The sequence below is a fragment of the Rana temporaria genome, chromosome 3 (genome assembly GCF_905171775.1).
Source record: "Rana temporaria chromosome 3, aRanTem1.1, whole genome shotgun sequence".
NCBI lineage: Eukaryota > Metazoa > Chordata > Amphibia > Anura > Ranidae > Rana > Rana temporaria.
Genome location: NC_053491.1, coordinates 119,758,633 through 119,778,971, shown reverse-complemented (window position 1 = coordinate 119,778,971; position 20,339 = coordinate 119,758,633). Strand labels below are relative to the sequence as shown.

The following is a 20,339-nucleotide window of genomic DNA, read 5'->3' as shown; positions in this document are numbered from 1 at the left end:
CGGGGTCTTTACTATGCAGGTTTGATGCCCACTGAACAGCTCCCATGGTACTTAATGCTCACCTTCTTCAAGATGGTTGTTTTTTCACATTACTCCACCTCAATGTTGCATGCAACATTTGGCGTTCTAGGCCATAAAAGTACATTTTCTCTTATGGCGGGTCCTCTGTTCCCTGCACAGTGTTTCTGCAATGAGCCAGAACAGTGCCTGAGATAACATCGGTGTTGGCTGCTCCCATGCATCCAGTACCCTTGTGTACAAATCCTAAGAGGTAACATATTGCTTTTCTTGTATTCAACATTTTATCTACTACTCGTTGGTTTTTACTACTCATAGAACAAGGGTGGATTTTTAAAATAGGGGGGGGGGGGGGGGAAACTTTAAGCATATTAAAAACATGAGGCATCCTGAGAAGCAACAGGCTCTAGTATATTCCAAAGACCAAAGTAAAAAACTAGTCTCAGTAGGATGGTGTCCAGGCAAGAGTAAATGGCATATAAAACCCAAAGACATAGTACATAGTATCTTGTGCAATAACCTTTATAACCAAATTGTATAGAGTGTTTTTTTTTTTTTATTCTAGTGACACTACTAGTTTAAGGTTAACAATAATTTTGAAACATTGGGATGTATTTTATTTAAATGTATTGATCCTCCAATCTCGGCACAAGTGAGAGACTATTGGAAGCTAGAATGGCACATTCTTGATAGTTTGGCCCCTTTTCACATGGGCACTGTCAGGTGGGAAAAAACAGGCAGCTGAGGCACATTTGTAACTTGCTTGAGCTGTCTGTCAAAACCGGGCAATGACATTTTTTTAAATGGTACAATCGAAAGGGCACATTTGGCAGGCGATACTGACATGGAAGTGATGAGGGATTTCCGTGTAAAATGTTATCCTCAAACAGGAGTGTAGGCGCGGGTGCATCTTCCTCCTGATCACCTTCAAACCCTGGGGCCAATGTCAATGTGATCCACTGGCTAGGCCCATGTAAAAGAGGACTTTATGTTAATGGATAGATATCTTGGCTCTTTGTTTTTCTACCTGACATGAAAACTGTGTTTTATCTACTAGTCATACCTATACATTATTTCTTTGAAGGTATAATAACAGAAAAAAAGGACACCTTAACATTGACAGCCTTTGTCTTTCCAATGGAGGTGAGTGGATGTGTGTGTGTGTATATGTATATGTATATATGTGTGTGTGTGTGTGTGTGTGTGTGTATATGTATGTGTATATATATATATATAATTGTACAGGACACCGGGGGTGGGTCCTGGACGGGTGCTATAAGGCACCACTGTTTGGACTATGGTCCATTTAAATAGAGGTAGAAGGTTCAGGGGGTCACCCAAAAGTGGGTGAAAAGTTCCAGGCAGGCGCTAATTCAGAGAGGACTGGCTCGCAGTCTTCTCTATCTTAATAAAGTAGTTTGGGGCCTGGAATTTTGGAGGCTCCAAAGTGTTATTTGGGTGGGATGGAGCCTCCACTCCTAAACCCTGGAAGCCAGCGCACAAGGGGTTAAAATCTCAGACAACCACCCATTAAAGCAGGAAGTGATGCTGGAGGGAGTGAGTGAGTTGTGAGAGTGCACCTGTGAGGACAAGATGGAAGTCTGCTAGCTGCTCAGAGAGGACCTTTGAGTAGTTTGGAAGTGAAGCTGTGTCTGCAGGGAAGGTCTGGAGGACTTCTTACTAAAAACGTATGTGCCTTTCTTTTGGTTGTTTTTCTGAAGAAAGACTTTTTCCTAATTTATGCTGGAAACAAGCAGGACTTTTGTTGTGACGTTTTGGATGCTGAAGAAAAGCTTTATTTTGTTTTGTTTGGTCACCAATAAAGACCCTTTGCTTTACTGACACGGTTTTACGCACTTGTCTCGCGGAGCTTAAAGACCCCCAAAGTTTACAATTGGTGTCGAATGCGGGCAAAGTGCATTTGCAGGCGCAAAAAAAACGTTTAAAAACTGACATTTAAAGAGACAGTGTACCTATGGCATGTCTTGGGTGAAGCCAGCCCAGACATTACAAACAGCACGCAACGACATGGAAGAGGTCATTAGGGCTTTGGCACAAGCCACAGTGACCCAGCAGCAAGCCACCGTGGCCCAGCAGCAAGCGTCAGCAGACGCCAACCGTCGCCATGAGGAAGCGATGGCTCAGCAGCAGGAAAACACACGGCTGCTAGCCGCCCAGTTTACAGCCCAGCAGGAGTCCACTCAAGCGCAGGTGACTGCCTTGCAGGAGGCAGTACAGCGGCTGGCTCAGGGACAAGAGCAATCGGCCGTTGGCGTTAGCAACCCAGTGTCTGTTAGAGCCAGCTATTTCTTGCAGAAACTAACACCCAGCGATGACGTGGAAGCCTTTCTTACCACCTTTGAAAGGATAGCAGAGAGAGAAGCGTGGCCCCGGGACCAATGGGCCGGTATTATATCGCCTTTTCTCACTGGTGACCCGCAAAAGGCCTATTTTGACCTCCCAGCTGAGCACATCAAAGACTATGAACGTCTAAAAGCTGAAATCCTGGCCCGCCTGGGAGTGACCACAGCTGTCCGGGCTCAGAGGGTGCATCGCTGGCGGTACAAATCGGACCAACCACCCAGGTCCCAGATGCATGAACTAATCCAGTTAGTCAAAAAATGGCTGCAGCCAGAAAAATTGTCAGGCCCACAAATGGTGGAACGAGTGGTGATGGACTGGTACCTACGGTCCCTGCCAGATGACCTACAGCGCTGGGTAAGCCACGGAAACCCTACCAATGCTGACCAGCTGATCGAGCTGGTTGAACGGTATATCGTGGTGGAGGACCTGCTTGGGCCTGCCAAGCGTCGAGAACCCACGCCAAGGACACCCAGACCAGCCACCAACCTTATTTCTGAGGTTATTTACCCCTCCTGGCAGTTTTATGGAGTGTACCCCATGGCAGAAGAATTTCTAAAGAAATGGACTTTGTTCCCCCTGTGGACTCGGTTATATTTGTACTAAACAATTAATCTATCTTAATCGTACAGGACACAGACTAAATGCTGATAGACCCTGGGTTACAGGCTGTTACCAAGCTGTGATTGGACACTGGCAACGCTTTTAAACATGCCCCCTGGACATGCCCTATAATCGTTGTGAGACCTATAGTGCCCATCTTCCTCATGGTGATGTTTTTTTCTTTATCGTACATCACGGGACACAGAGCAGCATAGCCATTACATATGGGTTATATAGTGTACCTTCAGGTGATGGACACTGGCACTCTCCGACAGGAAGTTCCCTCCCTATATAACCCCCACCCATAGTGGGAGTACCTCAGTTTTTTCGCCAGTGTCTTAGGTGTTGGTGCACGTTGAAGGTTGTGCCTGCAGTTTGTCCTTGGGACCAGGGCCAGCCGACCGGATCCGTCCAAGGTGCTTCATAGCCAAAGTGGACGGTACCCGGGCCCCAATTCGTGGATGGGGTTTTGCCTATAATGCCTCTCCTTGGAGGGCTGGACTCTGGGTTCCAGGACTGGGTTTTTTAACCTATGGATACCTGCTGCCAGTAGTGCTGTATGGGTCCAGGTGTGTGGTGTTCCTGACTTGGACCCCGGTCCCTGAAGGTCTATGACCATACCCACGGTGAAGGGGGAAGATTGGGCCTCTTGCATGAGCAATACCCTGCGGCGTGGAAAGGTAAGCGGGGGGCCTACGGAACTTGGTTTGTCAGTGGGCTCCCCACAGGGGACTCTGGGGGAAAGCCTTTTTTATGCCTCTGTGCATGGGCTAAAGAGAAACCACAAAGTCTGCATGACTGGATGGCTCAAACACCCAGGTATACTGTTCCTCTGGCTGGGCTAATAGACTGCTGCTGCTACAAGGTGTTTTTGCTCCATGAAATGTAAAGGGGAGCATGTCAGGTTTAAAATACTTACTTCCTGATGTCTGTGTGTCTCCAGCAGCTCCCGGGCTCCTCTCCCCACATGGCTTCTGCTTCCTGCTTCCTGTAGAGCGGCGTCGGGAGCGCGCGTGCGCGCGCACTGTTATAGGCGCCGACGCTGCGTGGAGGGGGCGGGGGACGCCCAAGGAGTTCCCTCCCCTCTGTACATCAGAGGGAAAACTCTATTTAGCCTGTCAGTTTGCTGAAGGCTGTGAAGGGACACGGAGCAGCGATGCTGAGCTGAGCAGGATAGGTTTGCCTATGTTATGCTGACACAGTGACACCTAGTGGCCGTTTTTTTGTACACACCTTGCTAAAGAGCTGTTTAAGCTCATATTTTCTCTGTAAAAGCCGGTGTACTAAGTAGCAGTCAGAGTACTTTTAGTATTTGGTACTCTCTTAGCCCAGCATTAAGGGAAGCAATATTAGGATATGATTAAGCCCTTGGGGCTCAATATTGCTATCTCTTGTTAGGTTTTGGGAAGTTTAGGTTCTGTCTAACATTACCCTAGCCTAATTTTCTTCCTCATTTATTTAAGTGTGTGTTTTTCTCCAGCTATTACAGTTAGTTGTATATTAGCGGAGTATCTCAGATTTGTTTATTATGGCTCCTAAGGGTGCAGGGAACGCTAAAAATGCTAAAGGTGTTAAAAAGCCGAAGGGTTCCCCATCGGGCTCGGAGGATATTTCCCAGAATCCACCTGCCCCTACCTCCCCGGAGGATCCGGAGGTTGCTGCCCTGGGTGAGCCATCGGGGTTGCTAGGTGCTATGGCGGGCCCTATTCAACCAACTCCTTCCTATGTCACGGAAGAGATGTTAGCCTCCACCTTGGGTGGATTTGAAAAAAGGATGGCCGCTTTTATTACGGCCTCTTTATCCGGGAAGAAGCGGGCTAGGTCCCCGTCTCCTAGGTTTGAATCTCCTGAGGAAGATGTCCTTTCCACTGAGGAATTGGAAGATACAGGAGACCAGGCTGAGGATCACCTGGACCATTTAGGTTCTGAATATTCTACTATAGAAGAACCTTTTTCAGCTTCTCACGCAGAAAAATTGTGGGTTCAGTCCTTAACGGATATGGTGCGGTCAGCTTTTAAAATGCCGTTGCCTCAGCCTCTGGCTTCCGCTGTGTCCTCATTGGGCTCCCTAAAAGCGCCCCAAGCCAACCTGGTGTTCCCAGTCCATCCTTTGTTAAAGGACCTGATATTTCAGGACTGGGTTAAGCCAGACAGGATTTTTTTGCCTCCTAAAAGGTTCGCAGTTATGTACCCTTTAGAGGAGGAGTTTGCGAAAAAATGGGCTGTCCCCACTGTTGACGCAGCCATATCATGTGTCAATAAAGCTTTAACGTGTCCAGTGGACAATATTCACATGTTCAAAGATCCTGTGGATAAAAGGCTTGAGACCTTACTGAAGGCATCCTTTGCCACAGCGGGGGCAGTGGTCCAGCCAGCTGTAGCTGCCATTGGCGTCTGCCAGGCTTTAAAGGACCAGGCCAAGCAGGCCCTAAAGGACCTCCCGGCTCAACAGGCTCAGGACTTAGCCGATCTACCTAGAGCTTTATGTTTCGCGGTAGACGCTATCAAGGATTCAATCCAACAGGCGTCCCGCCTATCCCTGTATTTGGTTCACATGAGAAGATTACTTTGGTTAAAGAACTGGTCTGCAGAAACCCCCTGCAAAAAACTCCTTACAGGATTCTCCTTTCAAGGAGAGAGATTGTTTGGAGAAGATCTTGACAAATATATTCAAAAGATCTCTAGTGGTAAAAGCACCCTCTTGCCGGTTAAGAAAAGGTTCCGAGGTCCCTCTTTTAAGCGTCCAACCTCTCCAGTTCCAGGGCCCTCATTCTCTAGGCAGTATCGACGGCCTCCTGGACGCGCAACTGCAAACAGGCCACAGGGGCAAGCTGCAGGGAACAAGAGACCGTGGAACCGTAAGCCGGTTAAGGCTGCCCCTAAGGCAGCCTTGTGAAGGGGCGCCCCCACTCTCTCGAGTGGGGGGAAGACTCCGGATGTTCTCGGAGTTGTGGGGGGCCCAAGTTACCGACCAATGGGTTCTGTCCTCAGTGACTCAGGGGTACAAGCTGGAGTTTCGGGAGTTCCCCCCTCCTCACTTTCAAACGTCAAGACTTCCAGGCGACCCTCAAAGACAGGCATCACTTCTGTCCGCCCTAGAGCGACTCCTATCTCAAGGAGTGATTATGGAAGTACCAGCAGGGGAGCAAGGGCAAGGGTTTTACTCAAACCTCTTCGTTGTCCCGAAGCCAAACGGCGACGTCAGGCCTATACTGGACCTAAAGTCATTAAACCGCTTTTTAAGAGTCCGGTCCTTTCGAATGGAGTCCATTCGTTCGGTGGTGGCCGCCCTCCAAGGAAAGGAGTTCTTGGCCTCCATCGATATAAAGGACGCATACCTGCACGTTCCGATTTTCCCAGGCCATTACAGGTATCTGCGTTTTGCCCTAAACTATCGGCATTATCAGTTCGTGGCTCTTCCGTTCGGACTAGCCACGGCCCCTCGGGTTTTTACGAAGATCCTGGCCCCCGTATTAGCCATCCTAAGGGAACAGGGCATTCTGATCATGGCCTACTTAGACGATCTTCTGGTAGTCGACCACTCAGCGGCCGGCTTAAATCGGGCAGTGTTGCTAGCAGTAAACTGCCTAGAGTCCCTGGGTTGGGTGCTAAACCGGGACAAATCGGCTTTACAGCCCACAAGAAGGTTGGAGTATCTAGGTCTGATTTTAGATACAAGACAACAACGGATCTTCCTGCCCCAGTCCAGGGTGGACTCGATAACGGAGTTAATCCACATAGTCCTAAGCAGCACATGGCCATCTATACGCCTCTGCATGCGCCTGTTGGGAAAGCTAGTGGCCACCTTCGAGGCAGTGCCCTATGCCCAGATCCATTCTCGGAGGCTACAGAGAGCAATTCTCACGGCCTGGGACAAAAGACTCCAGGCCTTGGATCTTCCCATTTCCCTTCCCTATGCGGTAAGGCAGAGTCTGTGTTGGTGGCTAGTCACAAAAAATCTTCTGAAAGGAAGATCGTTCAGTCCCCCCTCATGGAGGATAGTAACCACGGATGCCAGCCTATCAGGCTGGGGTGCAGTCCTAGACGATTTAACCCTACAGGGGAAATGGTCAAGGGCAGAATCAGCCCTACCCATAAATGTCTTAGAGATCCGAGCAGCTCGGTTGGCTCTTTTGGGCTGGACGGAGGTTCTGCAGGGCTCCCCAGTAAGGGTACAATCCGACAATGCCACTGCCGTAGCTTATATAAACCACCAGGGTGGCACCAGGAGTCAGGCGGCCCAAAGGGAGGTAGATCGGATCTTTTCATGGGCAGAAGCCCATGTCCCCTGCATCTCAGCTATCTTTATCCCCGGGGTGGACAATTGGCAAGCGGACTTCCTCAGCCGCCAACAGATGTCTCCAGGGGAGTGGTCCCTCCATCCCGAAGTGTTCCAGGTCATTTGCCGGAAGTGGGGTACTCCGGAGGTGGACGTTATGGCGTCCAGATTCAATGCCAAAGTAGCAAAGTTTGTCTCTCGAACGAGGGATCCATTGGCCTGCGGGACGGATGCCTTGGTGTGCCCTTGGCATCAGTTTGCGCTAATCTATGCCTTCCCTCCAATACGGATGCTACCCCGTCTTCTTCACAGAATTCAAAGGGAACGCAAGCCAGCGATTCTAGTGGCCCCAGCGTGGCCCCGAAGACCTTGGTACTCCTTGATAAAAAGGATGACCGTAGAGGAGCCTTGGGTCCTCCCTCTACGTCAGGACCTCCTCTCACAAGGGCCATTCTACCACCCTGCCTTACAGGCCCTAAATTTAACGGCCTGGCGGCTGAGTCCCTGATTCTCAGAAACAGAGGCCTTTCAGGGCAGGTCGTTTCCACCCTTATAAACGCAAGAAAACCAGTTTCCAGGTTAATATACTATAGGGTGTGGAAGGCCTATATTACCTGGTGTGAAACCAGGAAATGGGATCCCCGCAAATATACCATTGGGAGAATCCTGGAGTTTTTACAGTTGGGAGTGGAAAAAGGTTTGGCGGTCGGCACAATCAAGGGGCAGGTGTCTGCCTTGTCGGTCTTCTTCCAGAGACCTTTGGCTGCCCATTCCTTAATGAAATCCTTTTTGCAAGGTGTTATTCGGGTGAATCCCCCGATTAAAGCTCCCCTGTATCCTTGGGATCTAAATTTGGTTCTATCGGCCTTGCAAAGGCAGCCCTTTGAGCCCTTGTCCGCGATCCCTTTGGTCCTTTTGACTAGGAAACTAGTGTTTCTGGTGGCCATGGCATCCGCCAGAAGAGTGTCGGAGTTGGCAGCCTTGTCATGTAAGGCACCTTATTTATTACTGCATAAGGACAGGGTCGTTTTGCGGCCGCTTCCGTCCTTCCTGCCTAAGGTGGTATCGAATTTTCACCTTAATCAAGATGTGATTCTTCCATAATTTTTTCCCAAACCTTCTCCTAAGGAAGAGAGGTTACTACATTCCTTGGATGTAGTTAGAGCTGTAAAGATTTACTTGGAAGCTACAGCCCAGATTCGTAAGACGGACGTCTTATTCATTCTGCCGGAAGGGCCCAAAAAGGGCCAGGCAGCGTCTAAGGCCACTATTTCTAAGTGGATTAGGCAGACAATTATACAGGCCTATGGCCTGAAGGGGAAGAGTCCACCCTTATCGGTTAAGGCTCATTCCACTAGAGCTATGAGTGCCTCTTGGGCAGCGTATCACCAGGTCTCTATGGCCCAGGTCTGCAGGGCAGCAACCTGGTCATCTGTCCACACATTTGCAAAATTTTATCAAATGGACGTTAGGAGGAACGCTGATTCAGCTTTTGGGCAGGCGGTACTACGGGCCGCAGTTTAATCTCCTCTTGTCCGGTGGCACCTCCTGTTTGGTTTTTTCTGGTTGTCTCCCTCCCCTCATGGAGCATTGCTTGGGGACATCCCATATGTAATGGCTATGCTGCTCTGTGTCCCGTGATGTACGATAAAGAAAAAGGGATTTTTATTAACAGCTTACCTGTAAAATCCTTTTCTTGTAGTACATCACGGGACACAGAGCTCCCACCCCTCTTATGGGGAATTTTGGGATGCATATTGCTTGCTACAAAACTGAGGTACTCCCACTATGGGTGGGGGTTATATAGGGAGGGAACTTCCTGTCGGAGAGTGCCAGTGTCCATCACCTGAAGGTACACTATATAACCCATATGTAATGGCTATGCTGCTCTGTGTCCCGTGATGTACTACAAGAAAAGGATTTTACAGGTAAGCTGTTAATAAAAATCCCTTTTTTTATGCTTAAAGTGATCCTGAACCTAAAAACGTATTTTTACCTTAAAGTGGATGTCAATTATTAATCTGTTTTCATTGGACGATTCAGTTGATGAGTTTGAAGACCCTTTCTTACCCTGTCAGGTCCAGCCTTGCAGCTGGCTATTGCTACCATAGCACTTGCCTAGATTATGGCAAACTGGGGCGGAAAACCCAATGGTGAACTGTCTCCTGATACAGTCCTATTCTTTCTACAAGATTACAGCATTTGCTATCGTCCCTACTTGTATTGACGCGGTGGAGAATGTTTGGTGAAATCTCTAGTTGGGCTTTTGCTGACTGTGGTGCTTTATACATTTTGACACTTAATCACACCTGAACATTTAGATCATAAAATGTCTCGGAGCCCTTCACTAAAGTTTTATGGGAGAACTACGACAATTTGTTTCAACTACTGCTTTTTGAGGACCTACTTTAAATCCGGGTAAAATAATCCTTCTCCGACTCGTGCACATTTGCTTGTACTGCCAAGGGTGTCTAGGTCTAATCCTGACATTGATAATTAGGTGTTTTTTGGCACAACTTTAGTCTGGTCTATGGTTGACACTATGTTCAAGAACATGCTGTCGTTGCCTCCCCCCGGTTGCTCTTTTATGAGAAATCCTCCTGGATTATGTTGGCAAATTCTTCGAAACAGCCAATGCCTGATCTTTTTCTACTCTGGGTCACTGGTACCCTGCTCCTCATTATGTGGGGAGGTAACTCCATTATCTGGACCCCATGTTTTACTCCTATTGTTTTGGCTTATGACCCTCGGACTCTGTTCTGGGCTTATATGCCTTTCTCCCTGTATAAGGCTTGCGAACTATCAGGTAACTTACCTTGTTAGATTTAACTCTGTTCACTGGAATCTGTTATTGTCTGACTTGCTTACATAATGTTATCAGTTGTATAGCTTCCCTACATAATTCACCTAGAGATCTACTAGCATCTCTAGTTCCCTAAAACTCTTCAGTGAAACACATTCTAATTTTGGGTTGATGCTCCTCCTTGACATACATATCTTATCCACCCACCAACAATGTTTAGTCCTGCGTTCTGAGCAGGCATTGATTCGGGCTGGTGTATATTTTCTTTTAACACCCTGTTTTTTGCACTGTTTGTGCTTCCCTGTTGCAAAGTTACTACTTTTAGCCTGTTGGAGCCTTCTGTATCCCTCTGGGACATTATTAGGAGCTCTTGCCTGGCTTTACTTTCTTTCAAACCCCTGGTGTCACCCCAGTATAAGATTTCTTAATAAGAATATGGACTTGTTCTTCTTGTGGCCCCTAGCAGCTGTAGTGCTGTGTGGGGTTCCCCTAATTTTGATATCTTTTTTTTCTTAGCTTCCAGGATATTTTTTGCCAAATGTTGCACAACGCCTCATTTTGCCACCCTGGGGATTGTCATACTTTCTCCCCAGGTCTGGCGTTGAAGGCATATCTAACAATTCAGGTTAGGCCTATGCTGATGCATGCTTTGGCCACAAGGTGCTTCTGCTGTCAACTGTTTGTTTAGGTTTGTTGACCCTCTGACATGTTTCATGTGAGCTGGTTGTATCCATTTTGGGTTTAGTTGATTTTATTTATTTTACATTCTATATGTTGAAGTAAAATGCAGGACTGGAAAGGGGGGGGGGGGCTTTCCTTACTTCCTCACAGGGACAAGGTTAGATGGCTGTTTCTCTAGGGAGTGTTCAATCGCCTGAAGGTAGTGCCACTGTTTCGTCACATATGGCGACCCGTCACATTTGGCTACCCGCTGGAGTGGTTTGGTTTCTAGCATGGAAGAGAATATATCAATATGTACAGTCTACAATTGAATTTCCAGTTATGGTGGCATAGCTCCAGCCCCATGGTCTGGAGCCAGAGAAGAGTTTGCCATTTTTGAAGATGGTCAAGTTTTATCATGCCATTCTTTCACTGAAAGATGCAATGGAACTTTAATACACTTACAGAGCCAATACGTTGGAAAAGCACCAGTCTAGAGCTGCTTAAAATGTCTTTCCAAACAAAAAGAAAGAAAAAGGTATTTTGACTTGCCATATCTTGGAAGTACAGTACAGGGCAAAGGAACATTATTCTTAGACCATGAGATGTGGTGTTTCGTCACATATCACCTTTTGGCTACCCGCTGGAGTGTGCATGCGTGACGCCGCCATGTGTGTTCCAACACTTTTACAAATGCTAAATTCTCTTCGAAAAGCAATTACTAAAACGTTCACAAATTCCTTTCAGCTAAATTCTATAGCTATATTCTTTGTCTCATTCGGCTACCCATTACATTTGTAAAAGTGTTGGAACACATATGGCTGCGTCACACATGCACACTCCAGCGGGTAGCCAAAGGTGATGGGTAGCCATATGTGACGAAACACCACATCACATGGTCTAACAATCACGTTCCTGTGCCCTGTACTATACTTCAAAGATATGGCAAGTCAAAATACCTTTTTCTTTCATTTTGTTTGGAAAGACACTTTAAGCACCTCTAGACTGGTGCTTTTCCAACGTATTGGCTCTGTAAGTGTATTAAAGTTCCACTGCATCTTTCAGTGAAAGCATGGCATGATAAAACTTGACCGTCTTCAAAAATGGCAAATTCTCTCTTCTCTGGGTCCAGACCATGGGGCTGGAGCTTTTCCACCATAACTGGAAATTCAATCGTAGACTGTACATATTGATATATTCTTTTCCATGCTAGAATCCAAACCAAAATATATTTTTATTGGTTCAAATGATTTAACACTGCAATAGAATGAACACGGCTAGGTAGAATATTATTGTAGATAATGTAATGGTGTTAAAGCACTAAACTAGGTTTTCACATGGTAAGTGTAAAAGATCTTCTAGTTCAACAAACCTGTTCATTACAATTCTTTCATTCCTATTAATCGATACGGTGTCAGCTTGACAGTGTTATAATATTTTTTATTGTAGAAGTTATTTTTAGTAGTTAAACAAGTTGTTTGCACCATTGGTCCGTGTTTCTCCAGTTTTTGGCTAGGGACATTTTGTCCAGATTTTTAAACTGCTTTCAATTTCATAAAATGTACTTTCATGATGGCAGGTCGATTTAGTTCAGCATAATATAATGACTATGAAAGAACGTTCTATGTGCTTAGACCCTAAAAGGACTCTGTCAACAGATTGTAATTTTATTTAATACCCTTGCAGCAGAAAATTATTTCAGGCTTCTCAAGGTTATTTTTCTTTTCTAATTTATTCTGAGCAAAGCAAGTCTAGAAGGAATTTGATACTCCCATACCTGGCTCTCCTTCACTTTAGATCATCTCTGGATAAGTTGTGATAGGGAAGCGACTCTCGTATCGTACTATGGTGCTGGGTGTTTTAATGAGCTGTGCAGGATTTGCATTACCCTGACCATTTTCTACTGGGAAAGTATTTCTTAACTTTATAGACAACCCAGTTGTCATGTTGTGAGCACCTGTTACAGTACATATAGACTTGTTGATAAATTTGTATATCGAGGTAGGAAATCCAGTGTTTTTGTCCTTATTTTCTTTTATAATTACAGGTATTTTTCCAGAGACTCATCACCCCAGACTAATACAAAAGGTCAGGTTTTTGTTTTTATCAAGGTATAAATTTACCAGTATTGTATTTGTCCTTCGTTCATTAAGGGACGCATGATTCAGACAATTTGGATCCATCTACAGGAGGATTTGGATACTGGCAAAAAAAAGTGACCAACCTGGTATAATCCCTCCCACTCTCAACATGCCTTGGCTTTTTTTTGCAAATGACCTATTAAATTGAGAGAGTTTTCCTTCTAGCCCTCCATTCCCCCCCCCCCCCCCATTTTCATCAATTCTTTAAATTTTTTAATCAAGACGTCATATACGTGCTGCTTGAGGCAGCTATCCGGATTGGCATAATCTCAGCAATAGCGTTGGAGGCCATAGTCCAATCCAGCAGGGTTTGGGTATCATTGTGGCATTTTCCAGACCTCCGTGTACTAGGTTAATTGGCCTCAAAGCGATTTCCAGGTCCAGAGCCGTTGCAATAGCCTCTACCCTAACCTGGTTTTATCGCTTTGTCTGACATTACTTGCTAGTTCCCAATTCCTCCTCCTTTAGGCAGCAGTATAACCCAGTTGTCTCTGTATCCTGTTAATTGAACTCCAATAACTAATTTTACAGTAAGAACAAAAATCCTATTTTTTTTCTATGGCTTAACTATGACCTTTTGTTATCTGGTATTGTGTGCTTATTTGCTGCGTGCTACAGTGTGGTGAGCTACACTGTACTGTAATGGTGCATTGGATTGCCACACAAAAAAACGGAATGTGCCCTCAGTGATATGAAATGCACTGTAAAATCTACCATGCATGAACCTTGGCTGGGTTAAATAGTGATGATGAGCTTCCTTCTCGCCTAATTTTTATTTTTTTGTCAAGTCATTGGTATTAACCAAGTCTGTTTTTTTGACTTCCTCCTTCCAGCTGCTGAAAGATGGTGGTATTTTTTCGCCAATTCTTACTAGGCTGATGAACTTCCTTTTCTTCAGCAAAGGGTGAGCAGGTGTAAATGAGATTTATGTGGGTTATTCAGTTTTAAGTAGTAGTTTTCCAAAATGTGAATGCATCATCCAATAGATATTCTCTTGCTATCCAATAAAGTATCTAATGTGGACCTAAACTTGATAATTGTATGTAAAATTGTAGGACTTGTCAAACATGTGCAATACGTTACATTTTATGTAGTTACTTTTGTATGTTACACCTTTTTTATTTTGCTCTAATCAAGGATCGGTGAGGTATTTGGTCCATACACACAACCCTCAGAGGCTGAATACTGGGACATGTGGACAGCACTGAGGATCAATGATGGCAATCTGGTTGTAGACAGGTATACTAGTGTGTTTGTGTTTGTGTTTGTTTGTGTTTGTGTTTGTTTGTGTTTGTTTGTGTTTGTTTGTGTTTTTTTGTGGTGTAAAAAAAAAAAAAAAAAAAAAATGTTCTACAAATCCCCTTTAAAATAGTCTGAGCAATACTGTAGTCTACTTCCTACTCCATTCATCTGTAATATTGGTGACTAAAGCAGCCCATAGATTATGCAATTTTCTTTCCTTCCAGAAAGAAAACCTCTCACTTTACCCCATCAACACGGACTGTGCATCTCTCCTGCAGCACATCCGTGTTCTGCTGGCAGGGAGCCTTCCTGACCACCAGCAGTAATTGCATGTAAAAAAAAATCCAACAGGCTGGTCGTACCCAAGTTTGATTAATGGATCGACTTGGGTACAACCAGCCTGCCCATAGATGGATTGAATCTCAGCCAATCCCTGCTGAACCGGTCAAGATTCAATCCAGCTTTAGCGGTAATTAAAAACCTCCTGTAACTGATGGATAGCCGCACTTGAACCCAGAATACCTGCATATTTTATTTTGTATGTTAATATGTATAGTTTGTGTAAAGACTTTTTACACCTATATTCCCAGTTGGCGCGACATCTTTTCCTAACTATTTTCTGGCAATTAGTATTTTGCAGTATATAAACCAGCGTAGAAAGCACAGGGAACGCTGGGTGGAAGCCCTGACCAACTCCTCAGTCCCTTGTAAGTATTGTTTCCCTGTGTAGCAAAAAAACACTTCTATACTGAGATCATGTATTATGTTATAGCAGTTTTACAGTATTTGTATTTTGAACAGGATCACCAGAGTTGACACTAACCTCAAAACTTTAAAGTGGTTGTAAACCTCAGACATGAAATCTGAACAAAATCACACATTGGCCATAGTGTTTACTTGCCTCTCTCCAAATCAATATATAATTTCTCTATGCATTCTCCTTCCTCTATCTGCATGAGTCTCTTCTGACAAGTTTTCCTGTGGCCAAGACACAGCCTGTGATTGGCTTTCATTGCAATATTTTATGCTGCACCGCACGGTATTTGTGCAGCGGCCTTTCAAGAGCAATTTGTAGGGAAAAAATACACTTCACGGAATAAAAAAAAACAGACTTGGCCCAATTTTTTGTATATTGTGAAAGATGTTACGCTGAGTAAATGGATGCCTAACATGTTATGGTTTAAAATTTTGGCACACACGTGGAATGGTGGCAGACTGACCATTAGGGCACTTAGGCACTGCCGGGGCCAGTAGAGAGGGCCCCATGAGAGTACCTGCGTCCCAAGGAATCTGCTTATCATGGAGCCCAGTGCCGGAACAAGTTCCAGCACTAAGCTCCAGTAATGGCCTGACAGGGGCTCGCTAGTGTAGGGCACTGGCAGGTGCCGTGCCTGCCAAGCATCACCCATTCAAGTGAATGGGACTGCTCTGCAAAGGCTGTTCAACCTTGGTTAAAACAAGCAATAAGGAGGCATTGTATTGCCTTCTCATCACCTGTTTTTAACACCTTGGATCCCACACTAGCATGCTGAAGCTGCATGCATTGTGTGTTTGCAGAGTGGCCCTATTTACTTGAATAGGTTGTGATCATCCTCCGGGCATGAATTAGGCTTCAGAGGCAATTGATGGCACCTTCTTTTTATTCTACAGATCATGTGCTTTCAGAAAACATATGGTTTGGGTGGTCTTTTACGCTGCCTTCTGGGAACTGTGTGTATCCCAGAGAGCAGCCGCCCATTCAGAAAACAATGCGAGACTCACGCATGCGCAGTAGGAAACGGGCAGTGAAGCCACAAGGCTTCACTGCCTGTTTTCCTTAGTAAGGATGGCGGTGCCGGGACCTTCCAGGATCAAGGGGGTCGGCTTTAGGGGGGACAACATCGCGGGCGCCTTGGAAAGATAAGTATCCTTATTAAAAAAAAACATCGCTGGTGGAATCCTGCTTTAAGTCCAATTTTTTTTTTTTTTTTTTTTTTTTTTTATTGTATAGCCACTTACCAAGTTTTCGATGTGATGGCTGCATACATGTTGTGTGTTTTTGCTTTTTCCCAAAAGAGAGCTTTTTTGCAGATGTTACAGTGATGAGACTAACCATGTAACACTAACAGGAGTGACTACAATGCTTTTATTTATGTAGCACCTTTTATCTCAAAAGTGGGGGTTTGCTGTAATTGCTTATGAAGTATTGGAGTTTGGCTTCAGTCAGTTAGTGTATTTAAATCTGCTAGTATGTCTAGCACTCCCCTTCCCCCCCCCCCAAACTGACAATGCTGCTGTCCAAATGTGCCCCCTATGCTCTTTCATCTAGTGGGGGCACCAATACAGGAGGTGTATTGCTGGCCAAATTACCAGTTGAAAACCAGAGAGGGAGAAAAAAAGCCTAAAAGAAAACTGATGCAGCCATCACATCTAATGCTTGCCAAGCTGCAATATATTACATATTAGTTTTGGGATTAATATCACTTTTAAAGCGGGCTTTACACCAGCAATAGAAGGTTTAAAAATGGAAGTTGTCAGTTTATTGACAAATGTGGTCCCTATCTGGCTGTTCAAAGATTACACTGAAAATAAGAAGCAAGACCCCTTTTACACTGGGGCGTTGCTGGTGTTGGCGATAAATCGCTTCTAGTTTTAGCAGCGCTTTACCGCTGTTATAGCAGCGCTTAGCGCCTGTGTTGTGGCGCTGCTGAGGCACTTTGGCAGTGCTGCCTATTCATTTAAATAAGCAAGGGGTATACACCGCTCCAGCACCGCCCCAAAGATGCTGCTTGTAAGACTTTTATTTCCCGTCCTGTAAGGGCACCGCCCAGTGTGAAAGCACTTGGGCTCTCACATTGGGGTGGCTTGAGAGGCGCCTGAAAAGCACCCCAGTGTGAAAGGGGCCTAAATGTAAAATTGTAGATTCTAATTTTCACTTTGTAATTCTAGTGCACATTATATATGGACCACTGGACCCAGTTAATCCCCATCCTGAGTTCATGGAGCAGTACAAGTAAGTTAAGCATTTTATAGTAATTGGGGGTGAAGTAGCGAGTATCTGGGTTAACCATCTTGGCTGATAAAGGGGAAGTTGCTGTTTTTAAATTTTAAAAGTTTTTATAAACTGATATTTTTATTTTATTTTCTAATTTGTATACAATCCTTTGACAAAAATTGACAGTGCCCTTCTAAGCAGTGCATGATGAGCTAACAAAGCCAAGCATTAGCTTTACTTCTAGACAGGACTGTTTCTACAACCTTTGTACACCCGATGAGAAAATCTTTCAAGAGACGATCACGTTTCATGTAAAATTATCTGAAGGGACAAGCAGAAAAAAAAAATTCTCGTAAGATAATGCAACGAATAATTTTTATGTTTGGGGGGAAAAAAAAAATTGTGTTACTAAGGCTACGCATGCTCCGGAATTAAAGAATACATTACAATACTGCATTACAGGAAGTTGTATTCTGTCTTATGAGAATTTTCCTACCTCTAGCAACATATGTTTTTAGTCTGAGGCCCCGTACACACGACAGAGTTTCTCGGCAGAATTCACCGAGAAACTCGGTCAAAACCCGGATTCTGCCGAGAAACTCTGTCGTCTGTACAGTTTTGGCTCGATGGAGCCGCCGAGGAGCTCGACAAGAAAATAGAGAACATGTTCTCTATTTTCTCGTTGTTCTATGGGAGAAGGCGGCCCGCCGAGCTCCTCGGCGGCTTCATCCCAGAACTCGACGAGGAACTCGACGTGCTTGGCACGTCGAGTTCCTCGGCCGTGTGTACGGGGCCTGAGACTAGCATGGAAAAAAAAAAAGAAAAGCTGATCGTCTGATTATTCATATTGTGTGTACCAGGCTTAAAAGAGGTAGATTTGTCCCTCTAAAGCCTCGTACACACGACCGATTTCCCGGGAGGAAAACTGCCAGGAGAGCTTTTGGTCGGGAAAACCGGATGTGTTTATGCTTCCTCGCAGTTTTCCTGTCAGGAAAACAGCCGGGAATCCCGGGGGGGGGGGGGGGGGGGGGGGGGGGGGATGAAGAGCCTACTCTCTATTTTCCCGTTGGGATTCCCGTTTTTTTTTTTTTTTTTTTTTTTTAAGCCAGATCTACTACTTGCCTATGGGGAACACTGCGTGGCAGTGCCACTGGAGCATACGCATGGCCGGGATTCCTGGCCAAAGCTCCATGGTAGTTTTCCTGCCGGGGTTCTCGGCTTTCCCCTCGGTTTTCTCGGCTGACTATTTTCCACCAAGAAAACGGAGTGTGTGTACAGGGCTTTAGTCATTGTGATGAGTCAGTCAGCTGTTGATGTAAACTGGGATCCTGCTATTTAGGTCTGTATTCACAGCAATGAACCAGGTAACCCAGAGTAGCAGGCTCCAACGTCATTACATGCTAGCTGAAAAATGACAAATATAAGATGTTCTCCTACAGTATTTAATATTCATCTGACTAATTATGTACTCCTGATTACAATACCTAAAGAAAATGTACAAAAACACTATACATTGCAGTATTTTTAACATTTAAAGAAGGTAAAACAAATCCCAATGCCTGAACACAATTTGTAAAACTGTACACATCATTGCAACCTCTTGCCATTTCCAGGTGAATATTGCCATTTTAAATTTTTTGAGCAAATTGGCCTTTTATTAAAATTTAAATCTCCTAGATTTTTATTAAAGGAAAACCAGCCCAAAATGTATATAAAAAACACAAAGATTACCGTAGACTGGTCATACAAGTACATATATTGTGTGGTAGGTAGGGGGCGCTAGTAAAAAAATAAATCAAAGGTGATAGCAATTACAAAATTCATGTGATATCAATTAAAAATAAACAACAACTATCAATCAAAGCTAAATGGCAAAGACCCAGTTGGATCAATAGTGAAAGAAATAGATTCACAAGAGAACCTCTACTTAAAAAAGTGATGTGCTCCCAAAACCTTAAATCAAGAAGAAAATAAATTCTTTAGTGATATTGATAATGTCCATAAATTTCTGTAGTAGTAGTGAGCCACTTAAAAATAACGGAGTGAATCTTGCAATGGACCAGAAGATAAACATGCAATCTTCTCATGAGCTGCAGTGCTTCAAAATCCTTCCACCAATTCCGCAAAACGACACCCAAAAGTGAATATAATATATGCGCTTACCACAGCGCTTTGACTCCTTTAACTAAAAAGAAAGTCAAACACGCTTGTGCAGTTATGAATGTCTGCAAACATATAATGCGTCCTCCAGTGGTTGACACAGGCAAATCTTCTCCCAGTATTCTCAGAAATGGAATAAAAAACAGAAAAACTCCATAGTGCAACCGGTTTTTAATAAAAAATAGTAAAACAAAACATGGGCCACATTAAAAGGTGCCCATCCCGGCACTGGGTCTGCGGGCCTTTGAATAGAGGAGGTAGAACCTCAGTTTGCGTGCGGCGTGTGTCTCCTCTCGCCTCGCCAGCTCACATGTGTCGGATGATGGGGGAAAGTAAAAAGCGTGCGGAGAAGATTTGCCTGTGTCAACCACTGGAGGACGCATTATATGTTTGCAGACATTCATAACTGCACAAGCGTGTTTGACTTTCTTTTTAGTTAAAGGAGTCAAAGCGCTGTGGTAAGCGCATATATTATATTCACTTTTGGGTGTCGTTTTGCGGAAATGGTGGAAGGATTTTGAAGCACTGCAGCTCATGAGAAGATTGCATGTTTATCTTCTGGTCCATTGCAAGATTCACTCCGTTATTTTTAAGTGGCTCACTACTACTACAGAAATTTATGGACATTATCAATATCACTAAAGAATTTATTTTCTTCTTGATTTAAGGTTTTGGGAGCACATCACTTTTTTAAGTAGAGGTTCTCTTGTGAATCTATTTCTTTCACTATTGATCCAACTGGGTCTTTGCTATTTAGCTTTGATTGATAGTTGTAATATATATATTTTTTATTTTATTATAATAAGTTTATATGTTCCACACATATTTTTTTGGCGCGAAAATCAATCCTCAAAGTACATATATTGCCCAATAAATTTGTGTAATAAAAGTTACGGTAATTAAAAACGGTCCCTAAAAGTGCTCAGTGCAAAATAAATGCATCAAAAAAATATGAAAAAAAGTGATGAAAAAGGAGGGTAACACCCAGGAAAAAATAATGCTCTTCCTCCTCTCCTAGTAGACACACTGCACTCACCAGAAATATGACCTCTTTTCTCAAAGAAGTCAAAGATCGCTTAAAGGTCATCTCCAGTAAGT

General features: G+C 44.4%; 1 protein-coding gene across 1 annotated transcript in view; it reads left to right on the top strand.

Moving 5' to 3' along the window:
• Window positions 1-20,339, top strand: part of MEST — a 72,159-nt gene that overhangs the window by 28,625 nt on the left and 23,195 nt on the right. Inside the window, exons 6-11 of the mRNA XM_040343329.1 lie at window positions 1,103-1,161; window positions 12,772-12,812; window positions 13,699-13,769; window positions 14,003-14,104; window positions 14,738-14,814; window positions 17,036-17,099. Of these exons, the coding sequence (XP_040199263.1) occupies window positions 1,103-1,161; window positions 12,772-12,812; window positions 13,699-13,769; window positions 14,003-14,104; window positions 14,738-14,814; window positions 17,036-17,099 (414 nt within the window). The remainder of the gene's footprint in view (window positions 1-1,102; window positions 1,162-12,771; window positions 12,813-13,698; window positions 13,770-14,002; window positions 14,105-14,737; window positions 14,815-17,035; window positions 17,100-20,339) is intronic.